At 42.4% G+C, this 15,017-nt stretch overlaps 1 protein-coding gene across 2 annotated transcripts in view; it reads right to left on the bottom strand.

The window, feature by feature from the left end:
• sema6cb (semaphorin 6Cb) overlaps positions 1 to 15,017 on the bottom strand; it is a 266,790-nt gene that overhangs the window by 69,747 nt on the left and 182,026 nt on the right. For both annotated transcript variants that reach the window (XM_079561863.1, XM_079561864.1), the window contains exons 10-15: positions 14,121 to 14,211; positions 11,911 to 12,033; positions 10,539 to 10,627; positions 8,534 to 8,751; positions 5,652 to 5,783; positions 1,552 to 1,707 (exon numbers count right to left, since the gene is read on the bottom strand). In XM_079561863.1, coding sequence (XP_079417989.1) covers positions 1,552 to 1,707; positions 5,652 to 5,783; positions 8,534 to 8,751; positions 10,539 to 10,627; positions 11,911 to 12,033; positions 14,121 to 14,211 — 809 coding nt within the window. The remainder of the gene's footprint in view (positions 1 to 1,551; positions 1,708 to 5,651; positions 5,784 to 8,533; positions 8,752 to 10,538; positions 10,628 to 11,910; positions 12,034 to 14,120; positions 14,212 to 15,017) is intronic.

Below are 15,017 nucleotides of genomic sequence, written 5' to 3'. Positions count from 1 at the left end.
GATGTTTGGCGTTTTTTGGAGTTTGGTGCGCGGCCCGGGTGCGGCGCCTGTTCCCTTTTCGGCAGATGGGCCCGTATGCTGTGTTTACCCGCGTAGAGCGGAGCGGCGCGGTGACTGGGGGTGTGCGGCAGATGTGGAGGTTTAGGGGAGCGGCAGATGTGTGGCGGCACGTGTCGTCCCAGAGCGGGAGGAGGAGGGGCGGGGGCTGCTGACAGGCTGGCTCTGCATCAGGAGGTAGACTGGAGCAGGCGGGGTGTGTGCGACTACAGAGCAGGTGGAGGCTGTTTGCGAACATATAGAGGGGGTTAGGGAACTAAATGTCGTGCCAATATTTAAGCAGGAAGCACTGAGACACAAAGACTATCAATCCTTTCCCCAAAGACTCCTGAGGAAACATCGCAGCAATGATTTTTACAAACACACCTTGACTTTGACATGTATTAAAGCGAGACACGGCAGGTGAGGAATCGGTTTTTTTTCATGCTGTGGTCAATTTTGAGACTTTTACACACTGACATGCACGGAATCTCCCTGAAGAGACGCCGTGATCCAAATATGGTCATTTCCTTTGTGGAGGACGCCAGGATTTACGCACATGCACAGAAGTTACCAAACTACAGGGCCCGTTTTCTCAAAAATGACACTTACACACTTCCTTATACTTTTGCAACACATTTTCCACTTGTGTAGCTCCTATAACTAATCAAGGTGACCAAAGAGGTACTTTTTAATATCCAGCCTCATTTATTGAAACCATAATCAAAGCAATATTTGAAGTCTTACAGATTATTAACTGCTTTTTTGAGAACCTAAGTCTTTGAGTGTAGACTACACTCAAATACATTAAACCTGTCTCTATCCATAATTAACATTTGGTAATTTTACAACTGCATGGTCTCTACAGGTGGCCACAAATCACATTTAATGTTTTTAAATGCCATTTAAAGGCCTAAATATTTGGGCTGCACAATATATGGCAAAAATATATATCATGATATTAGGTGATGCAATATCTGTAATGCAAGAATAAAGTCCTCATTGGACTGCTGATTTGTGTTTAATTAAAACGGAACATGTTGTGTTGAAATGGTTTAGTGATATATCACAATATCGTCATCACAAAATTGCACAGTATCACATATCGTAAGTTACTTCAATATCGTGCAGCCCTTCTACATACTTTTGAGTTTTTGTATTCTGACAAATGTATGCAGCAAAAATAGTTGAGCAAAGCCATTGAGTGGGTTCTGTCTCCAAGCTAAAAGTCAGTATACCTCAGGGCAGCTGTGGCTACAATAGTAGCTTACCATCACCAAGTATTGAGTGAATGAATAATGGAATGTAGTCTTTGAGTGTCCAGAAAAGCGCTATATAAAATGGATGCAAATATTTAAAATGTTCCAACATTTAATGCCAGTTCAAATCCAATGAGATGCTTTGTAATGCCTTTAAAGGCCTGCATTCACCTGCAGTGTCTCGCCTTGAGCTGTCGTCATTTATTCTTCAAAGGCAGAAATAAGGTTTATGGACTGGGGGAGAGCAGAGGCGTACCTGCTGGTGGTGCGGGTGAAGTAGGGCCTATCGTTGACAGACGGGACAGACTCATCCATCAGCGGATACGACTTGATAAAGGTGAGCGTGTCGTCGGGGAAGGTGGTGGAGGACTTGTAGGAGGCGGCGGAGCCCTCCCCCGCACAGCATCCGGGCCTGGACACAGAGATGACACGTTTAGGACTTAAGGGACACAAACAATCACAGCGGCACAAATGTACATGTAGTTTACACACGCTCTTCTCTACCGACCGGTGTGTACTGCACATATATCTCAAAAGTCCTTCCCTGACACGGTCTTGGTTGCAAAGACAAGAAGTGATCTTTTAGAGATTTAAAAATAGCTTCTCGCCTCTGGCCGAAACAAAGCAGCACCTGTGAATAAAGACCTCACTGTTACAAGCTCGACAGTGTGCGGGAATCTCATGTTTTAATGAGATACTTTCCAAAACCGTGCAGCTCTACTGGACAGACATAGTTAACCTATTACTTCTGATCAGGGAGTTATGATTAGGAATGGCAAATATGATGTACCTTGTGTTTCACTCACACAGATCTTACAAACATTTTTAGAAACTAGAAAGTCTTGGCTTTCAAATGAACCAGTCTGAAATGTCAACAAGCAACGTATTCTTGATCTGATCGAGTGAAAACCGCTCAAAAACGGTCAAAAAAAGATCAATATTCTAAAATCAAGTCATTTAAACCCATGCTTGATTTGTAAGCAATACGTCAACACGCTTTGAGATTTGGATATGCATAATTGGAGAAAATAACCCTAAACCTAACCTGAAGATGGCAGATAATAGGTTAAACAAAAGAAAATGACAGCAAATGTCTCTTTTAAATTCTACACAAGCATGCCGAGTCCGTACAGATGAAGACGGCTCCGTCAATTTATGTTCAGAGAAATGGAGGCCGCAGGATTTACTACTTTCATAAGTGCCCTGTGCTGCTCCACCGGGCCACACTGCAGCGCCTCGCACATTTATTTATCGTTTTCACAATAAACGCCTTTTTCTGTGGACCGCTCCTGTCCTTTGTTGCAGCTTCCCGAGCCGGGTAATAACAACACACTCACCGTATAACAAGAAGGTTCAATTACCATTAATCTCTTAACCCCCATCCGAACCAAGCACATTTTCTCCAGTTTGGCATCACCCAAATCTAAAAGCTTCTTGAAAAAATTGGTCAAAAGAGCGACAAAATCGTGCCGGAAAAGCAATAATCTATTATAGAAAACGCTATCTCCATGGCCGCCGCCTGGGCGCCGCCATTTTTATTTCCCATACCGACTTTGAAGCTAAGCAGGGACGGGCCTGGTTAGGACTGGGATGGGAGACCGTTTGGGAACCTGGCGACAGTAGTGAGTGTGTGCGTGGTTGGTGGTGGGGGCTGATGTGCGCAGTGGACTGAATGAATACTGCAACAAATTGTACACCGACGAGCGTCTGGAAAAGCGCTATATAACACTTGCCATGTTCATTACCCAAAAATCCGCGGCCGGCCCCCACGTCACCGTCCCACCGGCCGCGGGCATTGGTCACGGGACCATATGGACCGCGGTGCTGCTGTCCGAGGACAACCCGCCGTCACAACAACGCGAGTGCACGAGATCTGACTGCCGTGCGTGTGTGTGTGTATGTGTGCGTGCGCGCATCCTAACAGGGCGATGTGTGTCATCGTCACTCACCCTAAACTGCAGCTGCAGACGCTCCGCAGGTACAGGTACATCCTCCAAAACACATCTACGCGTCTTTGTTTAAGTCTCTCCTGCAGTGACCGAGGCTGTGGTTCATTACAGATCCAGTGCTGTCATGTCAGAAGCTCAGACACATGCGTAAGATCCAATCCTGGTCATATTCCGTCTCCAAAGTTTTCTCTCCGAAAAAAAGTACACGCAGAAACACGAGCTTCAAATGAAACGCGCTGCTCCGAGAGCTTCAGCCTCCGTGTGCGGAAAGCGAAAGTGAAACCACTTCACGAGCGCATGGCCTGCACTGTTGCTTTTTTTTTATTATTTATGTTTTTTTTTTCTTTGCTGCTGTACCATTTCTTCTCTATTTCTTCTTTACATTCTATAAATCGGCTTTGAAAGCATTGCCAATTGTATTATAAGGATATAAATACTGTCTAATAAAAAACAACTTCTTATTTTTTAGATTGCTCCAAACCATGGGTCCTGCACCGTGAACCGAACCGTTAGAGCTGAACCGCTAATATTTCTCCATAAATATTCCACTGTTTCTTGATTTCTATTCCCTGAGTTTTGCTACATATTGTCGATGTAGTTTATAAGAAAGGAGTACGGGTGCAAACACTCCAATTGCAGTTTGTTTGAAATTATTTTTAGCATTCATTATTTTAAACATTTGGAGTGGCCATAGTTTTAGGAATGGGTTGGGAACCACTGGTCTGCTTACTGCGGGTCTACAGCTGTACTGAGTGACGGGTTATAGGGACTATACTGGACATTTCTTTGTAATAACTCATAATCTCTGAATATCAAATGTGGAGACTAGCGAGGCCCGGCCAAAGGCCGGGTCTCAGCTAGTAACACAATAAAAAAGTGACCAAACAAAAGCCCAAAAAACTCTGAAAACACGACAATAAAGCTCAGTTTTGTAGGTCTTAGCTTTCAAATGAGGCGTCATACAGGCCTATAGGCTGTACACTCTCCGGTCATGAAGCTTTTAAGATTCAGGTAAAGCTGGAGACAATGCGCTGGGTTAAGAGGTTTGCTACTCCAGGTTGTTTATCAGGAACCAAGCTAAAGATCTGAAGGAGGATCCCCATGCACTGCAGCCCGCAGCTCCACTGGCATTAAAAGATGAGAGACAAATGGCCGAAGTTGAGACAAAGCATGCACCTGCACCACGATCTGCAGTGACACAGTCGTGTCTCGGTCTCCGACACCTGACCCACAAAAAAAAGGCAGGGCCGAGAGGAGCAGCTGATAAAGAGAAACTATCGTCAGGATCCTGCTTCAATGAGCAGTGAAACTATGTCACTATTAACACGCAGAAATGAGCCACATCTTACCCTTCCCTCGTCTTATTTTATTTATGATGAATGGATATATCACATGTTTAAAGTGCTGCACAGCTTGAGAAAAGCCTTTGAAGTGCTGTGACGCGCTGTGTGTGTTGACACATGGACGCGTGTCAAATGGTGGCCTTTAGATTGACCTTGTAAACTAGTGGTTCATGACGCTGCACCTGTACATTTACTGCTGGTACTTAAAGGGACTATACAGAGTTTAAAAATGTTCAAATAATGTATTTCCCTCCCGTTACATGTTCCAGCCATGTGCTAATGTGTAGAATGAGCCCAGACCACAACTGCCTCTAAAATCCTGCACTGTCACTCAAAAAGTTGTTAATTCAGGTCCGAAGTGCCGTCATGCATGAGCTTAATATAGAAGCTGCAGTTACACGTATGACCTGAGATGGCAGTAGTGAGTTTGAAATGGCAAACTTGCATCTAGCCCCTTTAAAGTGAGTTTCCTTAAGTAAGTGCAGCATCCTCAAGTGCCAAGCTTTCTACGGACTTTGAATTATTTTGAAGCCTTAACAGTGGTTTCATTATTCGAGCGTAACCTAAACTACTGATATCTAATATAAATAACTGATACCTTATATTGGAAACACCCGTTTTCTGCATTGCGTATCAGTCACGTTTGTCAGCAATGTAATCCATCTAACCCCATAGCAGACAGAAACACCCACGTGATAAGTTAGTCCATCAGTTACCCAAACAAATACTCAAACTGCACTGACCTTCCCCTCCAAACTTACTGTACTTCCTAACAACTGGCCACTGCCGTCTCCCTTGTCACACTTTTCCACACGTTGGCAGCCTGCTCCTGACAGCTCGCACACTTCCGCCTGCCGCGCCGAGTAAACAGAGCAGTGGTATGTGCAAGTGTTTTATTGCAGATGTAAAAGGCTGTGGCAGCTGTTGGCGTGTGGCAGAGGGACTAACAGGTGTGTGAAAGGCGGCGGCGGCGGCGGCGGCGGCGGCAGATGCGCGGCTCTCCCTGTCACTGGCAGATAAACACGTCTTGGGGCCGTGACAGCTCGTTATTTAAAGTCCGGTACCTGGGCTTGGGGACCTGCTCCTCGGGAACCGGTGTCCACGCCAACTCGCTGTTCCGCTGCTCCTTGAATTTGCCGCTGAAGGCCTTCTCGATGTCGTCCATGTAGAAGGCGCACACCGCCGAGCCTGTGATGCTGCGAGAAGGAAGGGAAGGAGGATTACAACAAGGCTGAGAGAGAGAGGTCCAAGTCTAAATCTGTTGATCCAAGTTAAGTTAAGGCGAAGCAGGTGTAAAAAAAAATATTTAACGAAATCAATTTGAAACATTTGCTGTAGACATAAATATGAGAACATTTTGCAAGAAAAAGGGGCATTTTATGTGTAAATTAGCCAATATTACAAAATCTAAATGGATACAGCCAACTTTAAATGAATTGTCTTATTTTATTGTTCAAAAAACAGTTACAAGATTTGCTCAGAGGAGATTTAGAATATCTCGTTAAGTTTTGGAATGAACTTGTTATTAGTGAAAAAATCTGTAAAAGGAAAAGTCATCAGGCAGGAATTAAATACGGAAAAATCTGTTTGGGTAGTATAATATAATTCTTGCTTGATGAATTGAACTTCAAAATCCAAGAGCGGAAAGTTTGGAGTCTGTCGGAGCTACTGAAGTGGAGATGTTGTTGCAAGTGGAGAGGTTTGCTTTTACTCATTGTACAAAAGATACCTCTTTTTTACTATTTAACTGTTTGCACATTTCCTGTCTATTTTGGACAACCTGAGTGATCTTACTGAACGCCAAATGTAACAAGTGAATTTCTCCATTGTGAGATCAATAAAGGATAATCTTATCTTAAGAGTGTGAGGAAAAACTATTTTGATCAAAATAGCCCTAAAGTTTTGCAGCTGGTGTCTTCCAAAAACCAAATAACCACATTACTATGATAGTGTTGTTGGGGGGATTCAGTATTTATCAACAGATACGTGTGAGAAACTAGCAATATTGTAGCGATGAAGTGCGGGTCGATAAAATAGATCCACTTTTTACTTTGACATTAAAACCCAAAAATCAAAATTGATGACTACGTAAAAAAAAAAATCTATCTAGCTTTCATTTGCCGTGCCTTGCCTTGCCTTACAAGTGGACTTTCTATATAGGGGAGGGCGGCTTAATTATACAGGACAGTGAGCCGTGTGAAACAGGGTGAAGTGCAGAGAGTTCAGAAAATAGTTTGAGCGGTGAATCGATATCACAACATTGAGGCAGGCGATGTGCAAGTGCGCGCCGTGTGGGGGGCATATAAGCAAGAATAAATCATGGGATTACTGTTGAGACATAGTTTTAAATAAGGAAGATCTTTGCTGTGACAGAAAAAATGTATGGCTAAATGAACGCAGCAACTAACAGCGAGAGTGGCCAAAAGTGTTAGTACAATTGCCCAGTATGTTTTCAGAAGTAATACGCCTTCAAACTGGCTGAGGACAAAGCCAATGACACCTTAAGGTGCAGCCGTGTTACGTGAATAAAATGAAATATGCTCGGAGTCTGTGGAAATAAAACTTATTCATACATTTATCAAACTGAAGCAGGTGTTTCCAGTGCTTTCCAAGAAGCTCCCGGAGGCTTTCTACAAACATTTGATGAGCTCAAATTTACTACCGACTCATGGATTACGTTACTAGGTTTGGCTGTCTCTTCAGTGAAGGAACTGTGGCGTCTACGGGCCAGGTCCAGCCGACTGAAGAACAGCTCCACCCACCAGGCTGTCAGGAAGCTGAACTCTCTCCCTCCCTCTGCATTCCACAGTTTGCCCTCAACAACTGTGGTCCACTCCAGACACACTGAAGTCAAGCCCCAATTTGCACAAATATTCGAGATTTCTTCTTTTTTTCTCCAATTGATCTGAGAATTGACATTAAAAATACATTTATCTATGTTAAATGGTTTAATGCAGTTAAGCATGACACTTTTTGCCGGGATTTTTTCAAGCGATCTCATCGTAAGCCCCTCCCACCCACTCTTCTTGCTCCACTTTGCTGCGCAGCTGCTGTTTCGATTTAAAAAAACATTGTGCAGCCCGTGTCGTACCTATGGCGACTGTTTTTATTTTGCGATGAAAGGATTAAGCTTAGCAAGAGATGGAGCCGCGATGCAAGAACAGCCGCTCAGTAAGATTCAAGGTCAACAAAAGATGTGCAAGTGGATCAAAAAACAGCTCCAGACATGTTTTTGCTTCATGTAACGAAGTAAAAAGCTCTAAAACTTACATTTTGTGTTACATCCCCCAAATTAAAGTGGACATGTCATACATATGGATTGATATGTTACGTTTTATCTTTTGAAAATATGTCTCTCTAAGAATTAAGTAGAAAATGCATGAACATCCAAGTGTGGAAGAACTTCAGACCAATACTGGAGTCAGGTGAGACACCACACTCGCGTATTTTAAAATACGCGACTAAAACTGATCAATTATTGGAAAGACATACAAAGTGAAATCAAGAATTGTTTAGTTGTGGCAATTCCATTGGAACCGATAATCAGAATATTGGGAATATTACCTAGCAACCTCAGACTAAATTGACAACATTTCCCAAACAAAAATACTAAATTCCTGTTTATTTATTTGTGTCGATAAATTCAAGTAAAGGGTCTCAATTCAAATAGACCTTTTCCAACTACTCGGGGTGCAGAAATGAACAGTGAGTCACCTGCTGGCTAGTAAGAATACAAGGTGAACTCATTTTTTTTCATAGTCACTGAAGAAACTTTTCAATCTGTAGCTTTCGGGGGAAAACATTTGGAGACTCCCGCACTGAAGCCTCACATGTCTTTTGTGTGAAGGCCAACTCCAGTCACATTCCTCTTTGGCTGACTATTCTGCTGACGGGAAAGCGCGGCGTCAAACCTTGAAGCTTTTGTGTTCACAGTGTAGTAGCCGACCTGTTGGCCTGCGTGGTGAAGACTCCCAGCACAGCCGGCCGGTGGTTGATCTGCAGCACGTTGGTGAGCGACTGCAGCACGTCGAAGTAGAAGAAGGAGTCCCCGGGCACAGAGCAGTTGAGGCGGGCTTTGAGGAAGGATGTCCAGTAGCGCTCCAGCACCCGCGGCGAGCCTCCGTTATCGTTCTTGCACACGCGGGCCACTCTGGAGAACACCACCTGACACGGAGGGAGCACAACACTCAGTGGACGGGACAAGCAAGTGCAAGGTCTCATGTATACCTGCTTTTAAAAGGTCAAAATAAAATCATTTAACTTAGCAGTGCCATTTTTCACCTAGATCCCAAAGATTGTCAATGGGGTCAAGATCTGGACTCCCTGAACCTCTTTCACAATATGAGCCCAATGAATCCTGGCATTGTCATCTTGGAATATGTCCATGTCATCAGGGAAGAACATGAAACAATCTGTACATATTTCCTTTCTTAAGATTTGCAAAAAAATCCATTACACAGGGGAATGAGGGAAATGTTGATTTTCAAAAGCAAATTTGACACAACAGGAAACTTTTAAACAAAACAATTTAATGGGTTTTAGACATACATCCATTAGTTTTTCTATTTTTGACAAATCCTGTGGAGGGCTCATTTGTACAGGAAGTGTCCAGTACTTCTGCAGTAAAAGCGAGCGATGGAGGCAGCTTCGTGGGGGCTGTGCTTTTTCTGTTGCTGCCCCAAAGCTGTGGAACACATTTCTTCCAGAAATTTGACAGTCTTACGTCCTGTCTACACAAAGTCGAGCTCAGGACTATACGCAAAAATATTTAATCTATACAGCATATCATTCAAAATAATTCAGCGTGTCTGGGGATCTGTAAACGAACATTTTCCAAAGCAAGTCCCAGAGTGGAAAGATCTCAAAAAGCCGTTTACGTGGCTCCATCGTTACGGCGTCACTGCAACTTTTACTAAAGCGATGATATTACAGCGCCAGTGCTGTGTCTGACTTTGACACCGCTCCTCTATGCTCCACTGTTGTTTGTTGTTTGTTTGCGAGCCACAGGTGACAAGTAGTAAAAGTTAACCTCCATTCAGTTTGTGTTTTTGGACTGACAGTAAAAGTTTCTGCTTTAGTCCCACTACATCTGAAGAATAAACTCACCTTCTCTTCATCGTGAATCCATGAATTGTTGCATTTTCACTGTTTACATTCAACAAGGTCTACATCTTGTTCTAGTATCTGTTGTAGCGTCACAGCGCCTCACACAGGCCTGGTAGATGAATCGCAGTGGTTTTACAGACATGACTAGCTTAAGGTGGACGCACACAATGACTGAGGAGCTCTGTGTTTACAGAGAACGTTTCTGGAATTAGAAGCGTTTTTTCTTCGTGTGGATATATCAGTCTCTGCCTGTGTTAAAATCACTTGTGAAAATGCACCGTTCTCTCAATCACTAAAGCCACATTCACACATGTCACAAGTCAGGATTTTGAACCCAGACTATAGCCTGCTGAGGGCGCATCAGTGATGTGGCTTTACTGCATCACTGAATTTGTCTTTGTTTTTATTTATGGCTGTATTTTGTTGCATTTACCCAACTTTGCCTCTCGTCTTAGGACTGTTACTAATTCTTCCATTATTTTGTGATTTGTGTACAGCACTTTGGGCAACTGTAACGTTTTTAAAGTGCTTTATAAATAAAGTTAGTATGGTAAAGTTATATAATGCCCTGCAGAAAAAGCATCATATTTTAAAAGATGTATTGACTGTAATCACCTGAAATATCCATTTGCAAAAAGCACCATTGCATCATCCATAAATTAGTATCAGTAAAAATCCCCAACATACTGTCATACTAGCTGTAATGCTTGTCTCAAACTTGAAATCATCTCTCTCTGGGCTGTGGTTTCCCCGGTGCGATCAATACGTCCGAGCAGCCGCCAGAAAGTAGAATCTATTTGAGGGAACTCCTCTCAAAAAGACGTGTTATGTCAGCAGCGCCTCACCTTGCCCAGAGATGTGTACTCCACTGCGATCTCGCTGAAGAAGAAGTACACGTAGTTCCCGTACTCGATGGCATGGAGAAAATGCGGCTCTGCGAGAAAAGATACACAATCACTGTCAAAAACTTTTTCCAAAATGATGCGATTATTCAACTGTGAGTTCAGTTTCCAAAGAAGGCCTGCAAGAAATGGAGAAAAAGTGCCTAAAAGGAATTTCAGCCATTGGGAGCTGAGGTTGTGGCAGTAGCATCACGAAATATTTTTCTTTGGCTACATGACGTACAAAGAGGCACACGTGTTCTGTAGGTTTGTTGATAGATTGAATAAGGCGAGACTCTACAGCTGAACAGGAAAAAAAATAATTGGGGATATAATAAAACATGACCAAAAGATCACCAAAGTTGGCTGTATTTTTGATAAAGACATTGGAATAACCGTTAGAGTCAAGGTTTCAACATAGGTTAACTTTGTTGCAATTTTAGGAAAAGAATAAAGGACAGGAGCCAGGTTTGAATCTATTTTGGGAAATATTTAGGATGGGATTTTGGATCTTAATTAGTTTTAAATTAACCTAGTTTTTAGAAGAAATATCTGTAAAAAAAAAAAAAGAAAAGAAAAGATATTTCACCTTGTCTTTTGAAATTTAAAACTCAATAAATCAGGTTATGAATTAGATACTAAAAATCTGGCCGAAAAAAATGATTTTTCTTATTGTCAAGTCCGAGGCTGGAAGTCTGTAGGAGCTACTTACATGGAGATATTGACACACCAATGTGAGAGAAATGCATTTTGAGAAAATGGTCCTTGAAATTAAAATTTCTATGGAGAAACACTGAATCAGTGTAATAATTAAACATGCTGTTGTGAAGATATGGTATTTTTTCGTTTTCTGGTGAAACTTTATATGATTAGAGACCAATTTGGCCCAAAACCTGAAAATTGAAGTGTAGTGTCTCCCCTTAAATGGAGCTGTTATGCTGAAACAATACCTTCCTATGTTGATCAGGTCATTTCTTTGCATCCAGTTAAAAGTTTTCTATGCAAAAGAGAGAGCCAAGTGACCCAAAACTTCAAAATAAAACAATAATAAATAAAAACTAATTCAGCCTGCAGTATCTGCCCTTAAGTAGGACATTGTACCTTCCAAAAGTCTCACCCTTTTCCTTGACTTCCACTGTTTAATCTTAATTAATTGTAAAATATATTAATGTTGACATCTTTGATTGAACTCATTATAGGAAGAAAACGCACATGACGTGCCCCTGTGCAGTAATCTATCCCGACGCCTTCCATCTGACTGACCAATTACAGACACGTCCTGGCTCAGGCGGCACACGGCCTTGGCTGCAACGGCAGTTTGACAGCAGCTCCTCACCTCGGAGCCATTTGGAGTCGTACTTGACGGTCCTCAGAACAGCACTACTCTCGCCCAGACTGCGATAAATCACCGCGTCACTGGCCAGGAAGTCCGTCATCGTGGCCGAGTAGAAGTCCCCACCTGTTAGGGAAATGACGGAGACACATGGTATTAGATTTCAAGGTTCACAGTTGATGTGACCTGCTGGACTCTGACAACCCTGTGATTTTGTCCGTGAGGTTCCATCTTAGATATCACATTCTAGGACGTGAGAGCAACCCATTACCGAGAATAAGCCTAGCCGTCTTCTCTGGTCACACGCGACTTTATTGGCCTTTACGGAAACAGATGTAGTGGAACGCGCCGCTTTATTAACGTCGCGCGTGAACTTTGAGAGAAATGTCAGAGGAAACCTGGCAGCAAAGAGCGCGGCTTCAGAACCCCTTAGCTCAACATGCGGAGTGAGCTTTTATCAGCACAAATGCTAATTAGGATCCATAAAGATCGGGAGGTACAGCGAAAGGGGTTTAAGAAAGCCATTGGCTTTACAGTCAAACTAGAAAACAGAATCATATAGGACTCACCAAAATAGGATGGGTTTGCATTTTGATGCTTTGCACTAGGATTGCAATAGTGTTATTAGATTGTCGTCCATGTGGTCTTTTTTAAGTTGATCTGACTCTGGTTCTGTCTCATCGAGTCTTTGCTTCGTGTTTGCTCTGGGGCTAGCTGGACCATGTATGTTTTGGTTCTTCTTGGATTTCGTTTGGGGGATTGGTGCTCTTCCCCCATTCGGCGGGTCCAACATATTGTCTAAATTTGGAATAGGCAGAAGCTAAAGCTAATAGCGCCTGTCCCAGTGCAATAAAAGATAGAATACCTTATGTAAATGGAATAGCGTTTGATTATAGGTAGTTTAGTTCAGTCCTTTTTGCTGTCCCATTCATAATTGCAGAATAACAATGTTGAGCTATCAGCTTGTACTTTGACTTCGTTGTCTAGCTGTAAGTGACGCACAGCTTGGTTATATTTCTCCGTCTTTCATCAAATGTCCAAACAGGAGGATTTGCAACACTATTGAAGCTTCCAGTCTTATATCGTCTCCTTTCTATTGACAACTCTTTCTTGTGCCATTCATGTCCTGTTTACTTTTCATGCTGTGATGGGGCTTTGTATGGCAGACAAAACATTGTCACAATGTCATTTTGGTCTTATTAGTTATTACAGTTAAAATAGGGCTGAATGACATGAAAAAACACAGTTATTTCTATAATCTGCATTGCCTGGGACACACACTCTAATATTACATGGCATTTAGCTGTGATTATGACACTCATCTCCATGCAAATGTTGCTTACATTTGGCTAAAAGTAGAGCCAGACAGTAGGCTCAACATTACAGCATGTTATCAGAATCCCATTGCAGTTTAGTTTCTCTTGTGACACATCAACACGAGGGTTCATGTAGTGAGCAGCAAATGAAATCTAAAGCTTTTTTAAACGCCAATTTAATGGCCAGATATTACATTGTAATGCCGAAACGCAAGGCAATGGACGCATTAATAATCTTTTAAGATCTGCAAATAATTATTAACACAGAAATGAAGGTAATTAGACATTCAAAAGCAAATTGGCAACTTGGAGAAAATTTACAGAATTCCCAGAAAGATCATTATTGTATCTTCTATAAATGCTGTGAGTAAAAACAATCTTACAGACTGTCGCTTTAAAATGCAAATCTGCCTGGAAATATTTGGGACTCCTTTAATGTTCGCCATTCATTGTATTTATTTCCTAGTTTGTTTGATAGGGACAGTACACATGAATGAACATTTCTGTCTGTTTGACTTTAATTGTGAATAATGGTTACGTTTTGGTTGTGTAACTGTGTAATTGGACTGCATGTGGTTTAAGTTATCGCATGCAGTCTTGCTGTATCTGTCATGGTAAAAGGTCTCAACTTATACACTTCACACCATCATTCACACACCAACGTACGCAGAAACTGGAGGCAAGGAGGGTGAAGTGTCTTGCCCAAGGACACAGCAACAGTGTGCACCTGCAGGAGCCGGGATTCGAACACCTTAGCTTCCGATCACGACACAACCCGCTCTACCATCTGTGCCGCTGTTGCCCCTCAGTTTCAATGAGACAGGTTTGGTTTGATTTAATGTTATTTATATGGAGTCGTAAGTAAGTTAAATAACATATTCATTTGGTTGGACTCACCGGCAAACAGACCGACGTTGGACTGTCGAGACTCAAACGGACAGCGCGCCTGTCCCACCACCTCCTCCCCCTCCTGCTCCAGCGTGGACATCTGCAAAATCATAGAGTCACAAATTTAACACGCAATAAAGGCTTTTAAGCGTCACTGTAAACCGGCGTTTAAAACAGCGCTTGTTGCCGTAACGTGGCTTATTAGAAATCACTGAAGCATCACGCGGCGCATTGGGATGAGTTTTATTGGGATGCTTGTGGGCACGAGCCGGCCCTGTGACACGTTTGAAAGACTTGCTCCTGTTTGTGTGCAGTTCATAGAAACATAAAGGGAAAAATAAGGCTGTTTATAAGCACTTTCTGTCTCTTTACTGGTTACATAACGCAAGCCTCTTCAGTGACTATAGGAAGCAGAAATAGGCACTTGACACGGCAGCCTGTCAAAAGTCGACACTGAAGTGAATGCATTTAATGGAGGTGGTGCGAGGTAGCGGCTGTGAACTGAAGATATAAGCAGATTCATATAGACGGGAAAAAGAGGGGTGGCATTAGTCCAATTTACTATCATTGAGTCGCTGGGTAAGACAAGTTTATTTGTGGAGCTACATTCACATCTCATTGCCCTCTCCAGTTACAGTAAAGTTACAGGGAGGGCATCTGGTGTGTAAAAAGAAGATACAGTGAAAAGTAACAGTTTCAAAAATGGCTAATATATACAACATTCTCAACAGCCTGTAATTTAAAGTGAAGTTGGTGCAGCTAACAATTGTTAGCAATTATGGAAACAGTCAAAATGCTGAAATTTCGACTTGGTTTATTGTTATTATCCACATGAAACACAGAGAGTCAATACGTTTTAAAGTGCATGATGACACATAATTAAGACCCAATGTACCCAGTTTTCCT

The sequence above is a fragment of the Gobius niger genome, assembly GCF_951799975.1.
Source record: "Gobius niger genome assembly, chromosome: 8".
Lineage (NCBI taxonomy): Eukaryota > Metazoa > Chordata > Actinopteri > Gobiiformes > Gobiidae > Gobius > Gobius niger.
This window is presented reverse-complemented; position numbering and strand designations above follow the sequence as displayed.